General features: G+C 38.4%; 1 protein-coding gene across 1 annotated transcript in view; it reads left to right on the forward strand.

Moving 5' to 3' along the window:
- Nucleotides 1-13,273, forward strand: part of CFH (complement factor H) — a 177,294-nt gene that overhangs the window by 54,976 nt on the left and 109,045 nt on the right. The window contains exons 5-8 of the mRNA XM_075287702.1: nucleotides 3,518-3,706; nucleotides 6,483-6,653; nucleotides 8,202-8,381; nucleotides 9,534-9,689. Coding sequence (XP_075143803.1) covers nucleotides 3,518-3,706; nucleotides 6,483-6,653; nucleotides 8,202-8,381; nucleotides 9,534-9,689 — 696 coding nt within the window. The remainder of the gene's footprint in view (nucleotides 1-3,517; nucleotides 3,707-6,482; nucleotides 6,654-8,201; nucleotides 8,382-9,533; nucleotides 9,690-13,273) is intronic.

The raw sequence follows: 13,273 nt of genomic DNA on the forward strand, positions 1-13,273 counted from the left end.
TGTGACTTTTTTTTTCCCTCCTATTTTTTTTAAGTCCTCATAACTATATGAGGGCTTATTCTTTGCATGACTAGTGCACTTTAATTTGCCAACATTATGGGGTACATATAATGTTTTGATTAGCTTTTATTTACATTTTTGGAGAGTCCATGTGAAATAACACAATTCTCTCATAATTTTTTGCATGTAGTACTTAAGGCATTCACTCTGCATTAAAAATGACATGGTAGCTTTGTCTGATGGGTCATTATGATTATATACCACCGTAATTGTAATTATTATGATTGGTTTTTAAGTTTTACCGCTTTGACAAATAAAACGTCACTTTTTTTTAAAAAAAATAAAAAATTAACTGTTTTCCTGGGGTCACCATATTGACGCATATAACTTTATTTTTTACTGTACTGTTGATGGAGATATGTCCAGATCTTGTTCCCGGACCCCCTGGATGCTGTGATCACTAATGATCATGGCATCCAGGCAGTTAATTCATACATTCAACTGGTTCCAGTCCTCGGCTGTGTAACACACCCAAGAGCTGGACATAATGCCATAGGCACAGCTCCTGTACTATAACAGCGCTGAGCAGTAATGGGTTAACCCCCTTCGACATCCGCTGTAATAGTACATCGGATGTTGCCTATTTAAATATGGCAGCTGCTCAGGAGCTGACTTGTTGCCATAGCTGCCCTGGCTCTGCTGTATTATGCCTTCGATCAGTGCCCACCATTTTGCTAGGGATCATTAAAGGGGTTGGCCACTTTCAGACCAGTATTGACAAACAAAGGTACAATAAAATGTTATACAAGTTTCCAATATACTTTCTGTATCAATTCCTCAGGGTTTTCTAGATCTCTGCTTGCTGTCATTCATTCTGTTACTTCTAGAGGATAAAACTCTGACCATGGTCATGTGATTTATGGTCCATGCTCATGTGACGAGTACACAGGTGCCGCTCGTTATAGTCACGGCACAGTAATCAGACATCTGCCTGGTAATCAGCTGTGCACCTGTGTGCTCATCACATGACCATGGACCGGAAATCACATGACCATGGTCAGACTTTTATCCTCTAGAAGTAAGAGAATCTAGAAAGCAGAGATCTAGAAAACCGTGAGGAATTGATACAGAAAATATATTGGAAACTTGTATATCTTTAAATTGTACATTTGTTTGTCAATATTGGTCTGAAAGTGGCCAACCCCTTTAAATTCGATGCTGGCATCCCGTTGCCATAACAGCTGGAGCATATTGAAGGCTCCCAGGCTTGTCTGTCATATAAACTTATGCCAGACTGCTTCATGCAGCCTGTCTTACAAATGCTGACATTTTGAAATGCATTAGAATTATAAAGCATTGCATTAGTCATCAGACCTCCTGGGGTTCAAGATCTCGGTGGTGATGCATTGATAAAATAAAAAATGTAAAAAAAATTTAAAAGTTCAAATCACCCCTCTTTCACTAGAATACATATGAAAGTTAAAAATTACTGTGAAACTCACACACATTAGGTATCGCTGTGTCCAAAAACCTCTACAAAAATTTAAAAATAATTTTCCCATACAGTGAACGGAATAGTGGGGGAGGAAGAATTCAAAAATGCTGAACCACCATTTTTTTGCTGTGTTGCCTCTGATTAAAAAAAAAAAAAAAAATTAATAAAAAGTGGGCAAAGCAATAGACATTCCCCAAAATGGTAGAATTAAAAAGTACACCTGGCCCCGCATCCTATTCATCCCTGTGTAAGGAAATATAAAAGTTACTGGTGTTAGAATATGGTGATTTGCCAAGACTATTATTACTAGAAATTTGGAAAAGTGCGACTCCTCCGTCTGATCTTGAGTTTTTGACCCATATGAAGGACATGAGGAGTCTTGAGTACTTGACTGCTAGTCTTAATAACACCCTAGATGCCTTCTGCTCTATCTGGTCCCCCGGGACACTTATTGCACATTGAGGGGTCTCTAATCCTTGTCTTTCCCCCTCCCACTCCTTTCCTCTTGTTCTTTCCCTGTCTCCCTTTCCCGTTGTCCTTGCTTATTTCTTTTTGGATTCTCTGGTTTTTTGTTTCCCTTTTGGGTTATTTGCATTTATGGGGACTGGCACACTCTCTCTTCCTCTTTGTTTTTTTTCTGTTCTGTTATGAAAAATGTAATTAAAAATTACAATAAAAAATATGACTTTTTTGCAAAGTTTTTTTATTTAGATTTTTTAAGAATTAAAATGTAGATAAAATATATAATACAGGTGACTTGTCATTTTGGCTGCAGAGTGAATGCTGTAAAAGTGGCACAAATTCACTTTTTCTCCAATTCCACCCCAATCTGAATTTTTTACCAGCTTCCCATCATGAAGAACAATTTTTCCCGCAAACATTAATCCCTCAATGGCTAAGTGAACGGAAAAAAAAGTTATGGGGCTTGCAAAGCAGGGAGTCCAAAAGAAAAATTTTAAAATTCTTCCAGAGAGATAGGGTTAATAATAACACTCAACAGTTTCTGACACTTTGTATTTATTGAATCACTAAACTAGACTACCCTAGGAGATTGTTCTACTTGTTCTCTGTTTTAGTATTCTCTGAGTTGGGCATTGTAATATTTACATACGTTACCTCCCCTTGGCGACATTTCCAAACACTAAACAATTTGTTAGCCCTTTTCCATTTCTCTACCTCTTCCTCCCTCTTCTGTGCCAACACCATTTTTTGGGGGTACATTATAGGAAAATATGGTACAAAAAACACATCTTCCATTCTTGGTTGACAGACATCGATTACGTTGATCTATATTGATGTGCTGCATAAAGCAAAATAAAAAGCTTTTAATAAATTAAGCTTTTAAAGGGAGTCTATCAGTTCCCCAAGCATATTCAACCATTACCACTGCATTATATTATGGGGATAATGGCACTCCTTAGGGAGAGACCACCTTTTCAGGTGTGTGGAGACTTATACAGCCATAGTTGCTCCACTGCAAGGGAACATGGGAAGAATATGCAAATCTGTCTCCCAAGATGTAAACAGGGAGACAGTGCCTCTGTTATGCTGCCCTCTATGGGAAGCACCCTGAACATCATGCCCGACTTTCCCAGAAGCCTTTACTGCATAATGTAGTATTTACTCCAAATCTACGGTGACGTACACTACAATCATATGTATGTTTTTTTTTTTTTTCACTGTATTATACTCTCACACAATGGTGACAACTGAATATTCTTGGTAAGGTGTGCAGGTAGTTTTTTTTTTTTTTTTTTTTTTTTTGTGGTGTGTGTGTGTTTTTTTTATGAATAGCATTTATCCCACATTTACACCAGATGGGACCCCAGCTTAAAAATGGAATCATGCAAAACTAATATTCAGATATAATAGTCATAATGTGATTAGCATGGTCCCAAAGGAAGCACCAGGTTTACCAACCAGCATCAGCCACTTTTCAGCATTTGTACTGCAATTCAGCACTTGAGGTACTTCTCACAATGGCCGCCCACATTTACTAATATTTCCTTGAATATTTTTCAGTCAGGAACTGTCCACCAATTGAGGCTGCAAGCAATATTAAAGTTTTGTCCACTGTTTATGATGAAGCATATTCTGTTGGCCATGTGGTTAGATTTGAATGCAAAGATCCAAACCATATGCTGAATGGCCCTTATGAGATTTTCTGCACATCAGTAGGAGAATGGAGTTCAGACCCCCCAACATGTAAAGGTAAGAGATCGAGTTATAAAAAAAAAACGCTTGTAACAATGGTAGTACATTTTATATTATATTGAGGAGCTATAGGTATTGACCATGCAATGCTGTCAATATATAAGGGAATTGATAAGACATTACATTGAAACTCTGTATATATTTTCGTAATCTGTCAATAGATATTAGGGCCAATGATCTTAATGGGACTGCTGGTCTGCTCCCCAGAAGGAAAGACACTCCTAGGGTATAGTCAAGCATAGCAGCTTGCTGGAAACCACAATTAGTTTTAGTACAAATTACTGCAGTTCCACACAGTTAGCATAAGTGAAGCTTCATAGAACTGCTAAACTGTAAATGAATAGTAACACCGTGTGCAGTTTTTGGTTATGCAGCAAGAGCCAAGGCACTCCTTCTAGATCTACTCTAAATATACTGTAATAGAGGGGTTCCCAAATGGGGAACTTTAATGATCATATGCACTGCCCAAATAAGACAGAGGGTTCATAGTAAAGAATATGGTAACCTAACTTTTCATTAGGGATTACATCCATACATATAATGGCATACATCAGTCATAGTACTTCATGATTTAAGAAAAAATTACATTGACTACATTTTCCTTCAGTAACTAATTGTATTGTAAAGCATGCCACATAATGCTTTCCTACACACTCTCATTTGAATTCCATCTGAAAACTGTTCATAGTCTACACCAGAAAAATCTCCCAGCATATACAATGGACATCTACATCAAACGTGGATTTGACAGGGTCTTACATTAATTAAGTATAGTAGGTAAAGATGTGCAGTTGGTTCACATTTCTTACGCTAGGTTCACGCTACCATCAGGGTGTCCATTGCTCTGGTACATTGGAGAACCAGAACAATGGACAAATGGACTTCTACAATGGACCCCATTCTCTGTAACTACTAGACTTGCAGGACTTTTCAGTCCGCTATGACAGCAATGGATTTTTCCCAATGGAGATTCCTTCTCGGATGTGAACCCATCCTGTACCCGAATCTATATATGCAGTAATGCATTTGAGACAGCTGATGAAGTATATTTATAAAACACTTTCAAGGCAAAAACCTACAACACCAGTTAATTGTTCAGCTTCATTGATTGACACATCGAATAAGAAAGCTATATAAGTGATTATTTCTATACTATCTAGACCAGTCTTTCTCAAAGTGGGCGATAATGCCCCCTTGTGGGCGCTGGAGGCCTATAGGGGGGCAGTAAAGGGCACAGAGAAGATTGGGGGGCGTTGAAGCGGTTTAGGGGGGCAATGGCTAATTTAAAGGGGTGGTATCATAACAAGGATCCTATCTATACTGCTTGTTAATGTGGATTTAAGACTTTTCCTAAATACACTGCTTCAGCAAAACTGCTTTGTTTGTCCACTATCTTACTTTATTCACTTCATTATGGACACTAGCACCTGGCCCCCTGCTCATTGCTGAGGGAGCCACATGACATAGCTCCCTGCTGTGTGGGGGGAGAAAGGGAGGGGGGGCTGAGTGTACAGAGCCAGCCTATGTCTGCACCACACATACACATCACATACACATCACCTAGCTCCCTGTTGTGAGATAGAGGGGGGGGGTGTGTGGAATAAGTGCTGCTTTCTTATATAAAGCATTCTAAATCCTACTGGGCTAAGGGACCTGGTCTCTCTGTTCACTAATATAAAGCTTTATTATATAGAGCAGTCTGCTAGTGGGCAGAGGAGCCAGGTCCTTTAGGATACTCCGTACAAGGTAAATCCAAGTCTTATTTTCACATGACACACATAATTTAATTATTAACATAATGACTGCGATTGTGATTCTTAAGATGTAGTAAAGTAAAAAAAATTTGGGGGGCGCTAGAAAATAATTAATTCTCGAAGTGGGCGGTAGACAAAATAAGTTTGAGAACCTCTGATCTAGACAATGTAGTTATTGTCATACCAAATCTTGTGGTTATTCCAGGAAGATTAAAAGTTTTAGACAAGTGTGGGAAACAACTCTTTTAGAGATATTTGAAGAGAAATGTAAAATAAAATCAATATTTGGGGTGTCTACCCTATGGTGCAGGAGGCCTGAAAGTGGTGATATGGATGCCACAGAGTCCTGATATCAATATAAAGTTAGTGTGAGATTTCATGAAGAGACAGAAAGTTTTGAGCAAGCTTACATCCACAGAAGATCTGTGCCAGTGGCATAACTAGCACCGGCAGGGCCCCGTGGCGAACTTTTAACATGCATTTCTGTCTCGTATCCGCTCTTTTGGGTGGAGAGATAAGTCAGACTTTCAGGACTTTTTCTCTGTCCAAAAAATGATGCCAGACAGCGGCAAATATATTTATTGTTATTATTATTTTGCATACATAATGTGTGTGTGTGTGTGTGTGTGTGTGTGTGTATATATACATATATAAAAGGTACAGATTGGTGTCCACCTTCCTCAATGTTAAAAAATAAATACGTAAATAAATTATATATATTACGTATTTATTTTTTAACATTGAGGAAGGCGGACACCAATCTGTACCTTTTGCATAAGATTTTCTCTCTGCACATGCTCCGAATGAAGGAGGGAACTGGTTTTATATAACTCACACAAGTTTGGTTTTTTTTTTGACTGACACCTATTGACTAGGTCATCTTAAAAGACTGATTCGGGTATTCACTGTGTAACTGTTTAGCAGCGGACAGATGCCAGGTGCAAGTGTAAACCTAGCATCTGAAGCAATTGTATTGTATTTTGTTAAATATATATACTTTTGTGTTTTTTTTTTTATAGAGATTAGTTGCACAATTCCAAAAATTGAAAATGGAAACGTGGACAATATAAAAAATGTCTACAAAAATAAAGACCTGTTACTTTATACATGTATTGAGGGATTTCAAGCAACTAAAAATGGAGAAGCAACATGTACTAAAGATGGCTGGAATCCTAATCCGTCTTGCAGTGGTTTGTATCATATTTGAATTTGAACAATACAATATATTATTTGTACAATATGTACTATGCAGTGAATTATATATTGCAACTTTAAGCAGGTCAGACTAGCTATTCAGCTGCCAAGTGGAAATTGCAATGCCCCCCTCCCCATGTGAAAAATGCAAGTGGCCAACTGCTGGTGGGCCATAATAAAAACCTACAATGCAAGCAGCCAAGGTCCATCCTATGTGATGCACAGATCTGCACTTTAATTTGTTCTTCTGGCCATTGGAGGACCAAAAGGAAAAAAAAATATTAATTGGACAGCCCGGATAAATGAAAAATACAAATGGAACCCGAGGGACTCCATTGTAATTTTTATTTCTGATCCATCTGTGCCAGATGGACAACCAGATGTGAAGGCTAAGGGGAAAAGACCCAAGGGCCAAAGCCAGGACTTGTGTGTATTATTGGAAAAGTCTTCCATTGTTTTATTCGGGTTTCATTTTTAAGCTGATCATTGCACAGTAAAATTACCTAAATTCTACCTGCATTCTGCGGGCCAGTAACAGTCCAGCTATGCCAAATTAAATTAGCTAAACAGTTTTTCTGCAGGTTTTTTTCACCCCATAGTGTGTGTACAAGAAAGATTAAAGGGGTTTTCTGGGGGCTGTTATAGATAACTATTAAATACTTTCTGTTTTCCTCCTGTTTTCAATTTAATGGTGTTTTCCACATCCCTGTTCTGGCTGTGCTGACACTGGGATACCTGGTATGGAGGAAGGACATTTTTTTTTTCTGTCCCAGCATTTTCCATTTACCCAGGTTGCTTTGCTGTATCCACCTAATTCCCCTTTACCATCTTCGGTAGTCCCACTGCTTCATTTTAACTGGTTCACATGATTTTATTGATTCCTTCACAAAGCATCTTGTATTCCACCCCCTTGCTTATGTAGCCCATCCCTCTCAACGCTGGTCACGCTCTATTGTATCTAATGTTTCACCTCATGCAGGGGTGAACCCAGTGTCTATGCTGCCAGATGGGCCTGGTGGTGTTTTTGGCTGTGTGATGGCATCTCCCATGTGCAAATCCACTGGGCGGACCCTTTACAACAAGGCATTTGCAATGTTCAGAGGCCTTTTATGTCTTTTTACCCTGGTCAGTAATAGTAGAATACATTACTTATCCTAGATTCTTTCTTGAAATATATTTGTATTAGTATCTGAGACACACTATATGGTAAAAAATATGCAAATCTATTCTCCAGGATGTAATTAGGAGAACAGTGCACTCTGTATGCCGCCCTCTAGAGGGCAGCATCCTTAACATCATGCCTGACTCAGTTAAAAAGTCTATTTAATCATGATGTGGATTTAATTGCCAACTTAGTATTTCTATTCCAAAAGGAACAGATTCCCAGCTATGGACAGCGCTGTTTCAGCCTATTGGGCCATCCTCATCCTATAATAGTTAGCATGTGTAAATGGGGAAGTGCTGTCATCATTCCATTATATTTATGTGTTTTATAATTTACAAAGTCCATGTTTTATTTAGTTGTTCATCTAAATCTTTACTAGAAATAACCTGCAGTTCTAATCAAGCCGTGACTAAAGGAAAGCTAGTAGCACATAAACCTGTATACAAATATGGAGAAGAAATAGATGTGGAATGTGATGACGGCTACAGGCTTCAGTCAGAACCAAATACAAGGCGTAAATGCACAGAAAATGGCTGGTATCCACCTTCTACTTGTGTCCGTAAGTACAGTTTTAAGTGATATTGTTTGTGTGTTTCCTATAATAGTCATTAAGTAGTAAGTTTTAGATAATTCAGTCTATATTATACCAATATATAAACTCTAATTAAATCTTCTTGGGTGCAAAAAACCATAAGTCTTCATCAAATCTTTATAGATGTTAACTTTCCCATTATTTAAGCTAGAGATTTGTTGGCTCAAAAATACTGGTAAGAATAAAAAGCTGAGTTTTCAGTCACATCCTCTTATTGTTACTGCAGAACAATTGTTGGATGTAAAGCCAGGCACATAATAGACAGGTGCCTCCTTTTAACTGCATGGCCATCCTTAGGATGCCGATGTAGTTGAATAGAATGGAAAAGCAGGATTTTAGCCTCCTGCTCTAATACTCAGGCATCAGCTAGTGATCACTTTTTCAGATAGATGGAGCAGGTCTTCAGAAGATGAGGATCACAGAGCACCAGGGGACCGAGGAGATGTGAGGCCACTGAGGGATATTACTTGCCTGGGGGCTACTAAAGAACACTTCTTGCCTGGGAGCCAGTGGGCAGCATTATTAGGTGTCTGGGGGCCACTGAGGAGTATGTACTGTGGGCCCACTAAAGGAGCTTGGTGTTGGTAAAAAGTGAATTTTTGTGTATTCTGGGGATCTGAGCTGTCGGAGTCCCACTGGTCTGCAAATTATCCCCTATCCATAAATAGAGAATAACTGGTTTTTGTGGGAAAACCCCTTTGAAATATATTTTGTAAATTTAAAAAATAAAAACTCTAATATTTATAAATGATTTATACATTTTAAGGAGAGTAAGTTTTACTTTCGCACCACTGTTGCCTTTTCTGATATTTTGATCAGTCAGAGGATCAGACAAAAGGAAATAATTTGTTCCATTATTAATGGATACAAGCTGAAGACTTTCCACTTGTACAATATCTGTTCTAACTCAAATGGTAAAATAAAAATGAATAGTATCTTCTGATTGGTTTCTATTTTTTTGTGAAATTAATAATGCAGATGTCAGTGCAGGAAAGATGGCCATGTATTCTAACTTTGTGTGGCCAGCTATATCTGCCATTAAAATCTCCTTAGTCTTAAGTGTCTTTTCAACTTAAACTGTACCTGAAATCTTGCTTTCTACTGTTCTTGTTTATGCAGAAAATTGTGAAATACCTCGAATAAATCATGGAAGATATTCCAGTAGTTTTTGGGGAAATTCACATTATTATATTTGTGATGAATATTATTATCCAAGGGATTGGATTCAAATCACCTGTACTAGAACTGGATGGAATCCTGAACCAAGATGTTCACGTAAGATTCTTAATATAAGATTTTAACTTGAAGGGTTTTTGTTTAAGCAAATAACAGTTCATTGTGGGAGAATGAAAAGTTATACACACTAAAGATCCGAACTAATGGCCAATAAAATAAAACTTAACTTTTAATAAGTACTGTTAAAACATCAGTAAAATCAGTCCTTTTGGGTAAATAGACAATAGAGTCCTCCAGTTGGTTCATACAGGAGGAAAAAAGACTGAATTCGGTGACTTTCTACAGTCCACAATGGGAGCAACTCATAAAGACCCTACTAGTGGTCTAATGATATATCATAATGAAGAGGTAAAATTCCAGTAATCCGTTTCTTCTTTTTTTTTTTATAAAACTGAACTTTTAATAAATATTAAAGATAAACATAAAAGCCGAGGTAGCCACAAGACTAAACCTCACATTATGTGAGCAACATCCAGGACAAAGCTGACGCGTTTCGAACAACTGAGTGTTCTTAGTCGTAGCCTGAAGTATACTGAAACATCTCCACACCTGGGATAGAGCACGAGACCAGTGGTACACACCCACTCCCATGTTACTAAACAGGTGGAGTTTCTACACATGATGCAAAAATATTTAAAACACACACATTGCACATAATGATATTACATTGATTTTTCCCCCTTCCCCCTGTTAGTTATGGATAATGATATATCATTACTGTCCCTATTGAGTCCAGCAATTTCAGCACAACCTCAGTCTACGCTTAAATAATTTTAATAAACAGGTATGGTGGCACATGCCACGGGCAAATCCTATAAAATTAAACAGTTCATTAACTGTCATAGTGAGAGGGTTGTGTATGTCACAACATGTTCTTGCCCTATCAACTATGTGGGAAAAATGAAACTTGAGTTTCGCAGGAGGATACTGGACCACATTGGTGATATATTCTATAAACCGGAGACCTCAATATCGAACCACAATTGGATGTGCCACTCTGGAGATCCCTTTGCCATTAAATTTCAGGGTTTGGAAAGGGTACCGAAGTCAATTAGACGTGGAGATTGGGACGGACTCATTTTGCAGAAGGAAGCTCAGTGAACATTTCGCTTCTGTGAAACCACTGGGCTTAAACGACTCGATATCGTTCCTACCTTTTCTATGATAGATCTTGAATGGGTCCTCCTTCTCATTAATGGTGGGAACAATAGAGAGAGGGATGGTCCAGATGTGTTTATACACACTAGATGTTTTAACAGTACTTATTAAAAGTTAAGTTTTATTTTATTGGCCATTAGCAAGGATGTTTAGTGTGTTTAAGTTGAGTTATCCTTACACCCTGTGGATTATATAGAATGAAACGTTATACTGTTTTCCATTTATACGTTACTTTTTTTTTACTATATTTAAGGCCTTTGCATGCATTCATTCATTGGATTCAAAGATTTGAGGTGAACAACAAGGGTTTCTACTATGACTGGATTATAAAATAGGTGGTATAGGTGGCTGCCACAGGCCAAGGCTACTGGGGGTCCATGGAGTAATAAGTTGTAAAAGTATTTGCAATGTCTGTAGGATTTCTGATTATATTCCCCGAGGAGTCTTCAAGATATTCCATTTTCAATTTGGTAGATTGCTTTTTGACCATGTAGCTAGTAATTCACTAACGCGATCACCCCTAGTATTATATTTAGCCCTATAGTTCATGTTACATTCATAAGTGTACAGTAGAATTGGATATAATTAAGTTCTTAAATGTACTAAGTGTTTCTGTGTAGTAGCTGTCGAGTCAATTTTATTGGTTCCCCAAATGACAATCGTAGAAATCACTGTGAGGTACTTCCACACCTTCACAAAAAATCACTGAAAAGCCTTAGTACTGAGTAGTCTTAGTGATTTTTTTCCATTTTTTAGCTGTTTCAAGCTTATATTACGGAAGTTGCAAACATCCTTTTCACTCTTTCTGCTATGACTAGCCAGATTTAAGCCTTCCAAAGAATACTATGAAAAACCAGTGAAAGGGGACTAAAACAACCCTTATTGGATAAAATAAAATGTGATTGGTGTATTAATGATAAACTGTGCATATATGAGATGGAGTTCCACAGGAATGACTTTACATGTAGGTATATCTGTCTTGCTGATAATATGATATTACTATAGCTATATTATGAGTCAGGGTCTGGGGTCGCTAGGTGGGGTGGCATAGACACAAAAGTCCAGATTCTTTAGTCCAAAAACAAAGGTAGAGTTTATTTTCACTCAAAAAGGCAGTGCAGCAACAAAAGGAAACAATATAAAACAAACAAAATACAAAAATACCTGCCCGTCTAGGCTCTAACTAAACATAGAATAGGTTACCTCACCTAGAATAACAGAAATCCAAAAGCCAGTAGAATCATTCAGGACACAGCTCCAAAAATATGACCTCTCTGTTTGCTCACCAGCCAAGCTCTGCCAAAGTGTTGCTGCTGGAGGTGCCTACTTAAGCCTCCTTGACGAGGAGACTCTCTTTAGATGAGTCGCTGCTGGAACATCCCCAAAGTGTGGACTGGAGGGGGGTGGAATGACAGGTTCCACTTCCAATCCTACCTGTCATTTCTAAAAATCCAGCCCAGTACTGAGCATTTACCAAAATGCTCAGCAGACGAAAGTTGCCTGCTGAGAACATTCCTGGAGTTTTCTCATCTCACCCACCTGAGTAGTCTGGGTGAGATGTACACCCCCTCCATTACCTGACCAGCCATTGGCTTACATATGCTAAAACCTATATCACACCTCCTAAATATGTAAACCTGGATACGTTACCCCGCTGCTACAATCTCATAGACAGGATAAACCACATAGTGTCGGCATTCTTAAAAACGGTATGATATGACACCCTGTCTCTTATACTTAATTCTAACTGGCAGGGGAGGTCTTATGTATTCAATAATCAGCCTCTCCTACCACCAATTAACAGGTGTGTCACATGTAAATCTCTGTTCCGGTACTACTGTATGTCAGAAACAGTCCACAATCTGACCTAACAACTCAACTTGTGTTACCAAGATGAGGTCACATTAAAAGCTTGCTTTGGCAGTCTACCTCACCCAGCTATTTGCTGCAAGGCAACTAGACTAAATGTAAGCGAATCAGTGCTGTGCTCAATTGATACAGACCACTGCTACTACCACTAACGTGGAGATAATTGTCACAGCATACTAAGCGATAGCAGCCAAACCGCACGCTTGCTATATGTGTAGTACTGCCTTATAGGTACACAGCAGGTCTACCACCCTTGCTTATGATCACTATTTCCAGTAGTTGCCAATGCCTGTTATAGCTGGGTGACCATAGGGAACCAACGCTGCATATCCTGTGATATCGCAAAAAAAGACTAGTCTATTGCTAGCTGGAGTACTAGAAAGAAACACCCTCTGCTAGCAAAGATACTGTACTCCGCTAGTTTCTACCTCGTACAAAGTACCTACTAATCTCGCCTTGCCACTGCTTCCTACGCGTTTCTGCTAATAGTGTCATCAGGGGATTGTTATTTGGGGCACTCACATCGGCGCTCAGTCCCCTTTCACTGTTTTTTTGTCATGTTCAATTATTAAGGGACATACCTAGCAATATTTATT

This window comes from Leptodactylus fuscus, chromosome 9, assembly GCF_031893055.1.
Source record: "Leptodactylus fuscus isolate aLepFus1 chromosome 9, aLepFus1.hap2, whole genome shotgun sequence".
NCBI lineage: Eukaryota > Metazoa > Chordata > Amphibia > Anura > Leptodactylidae > Leptodactylus > Leptodactylus fuscus.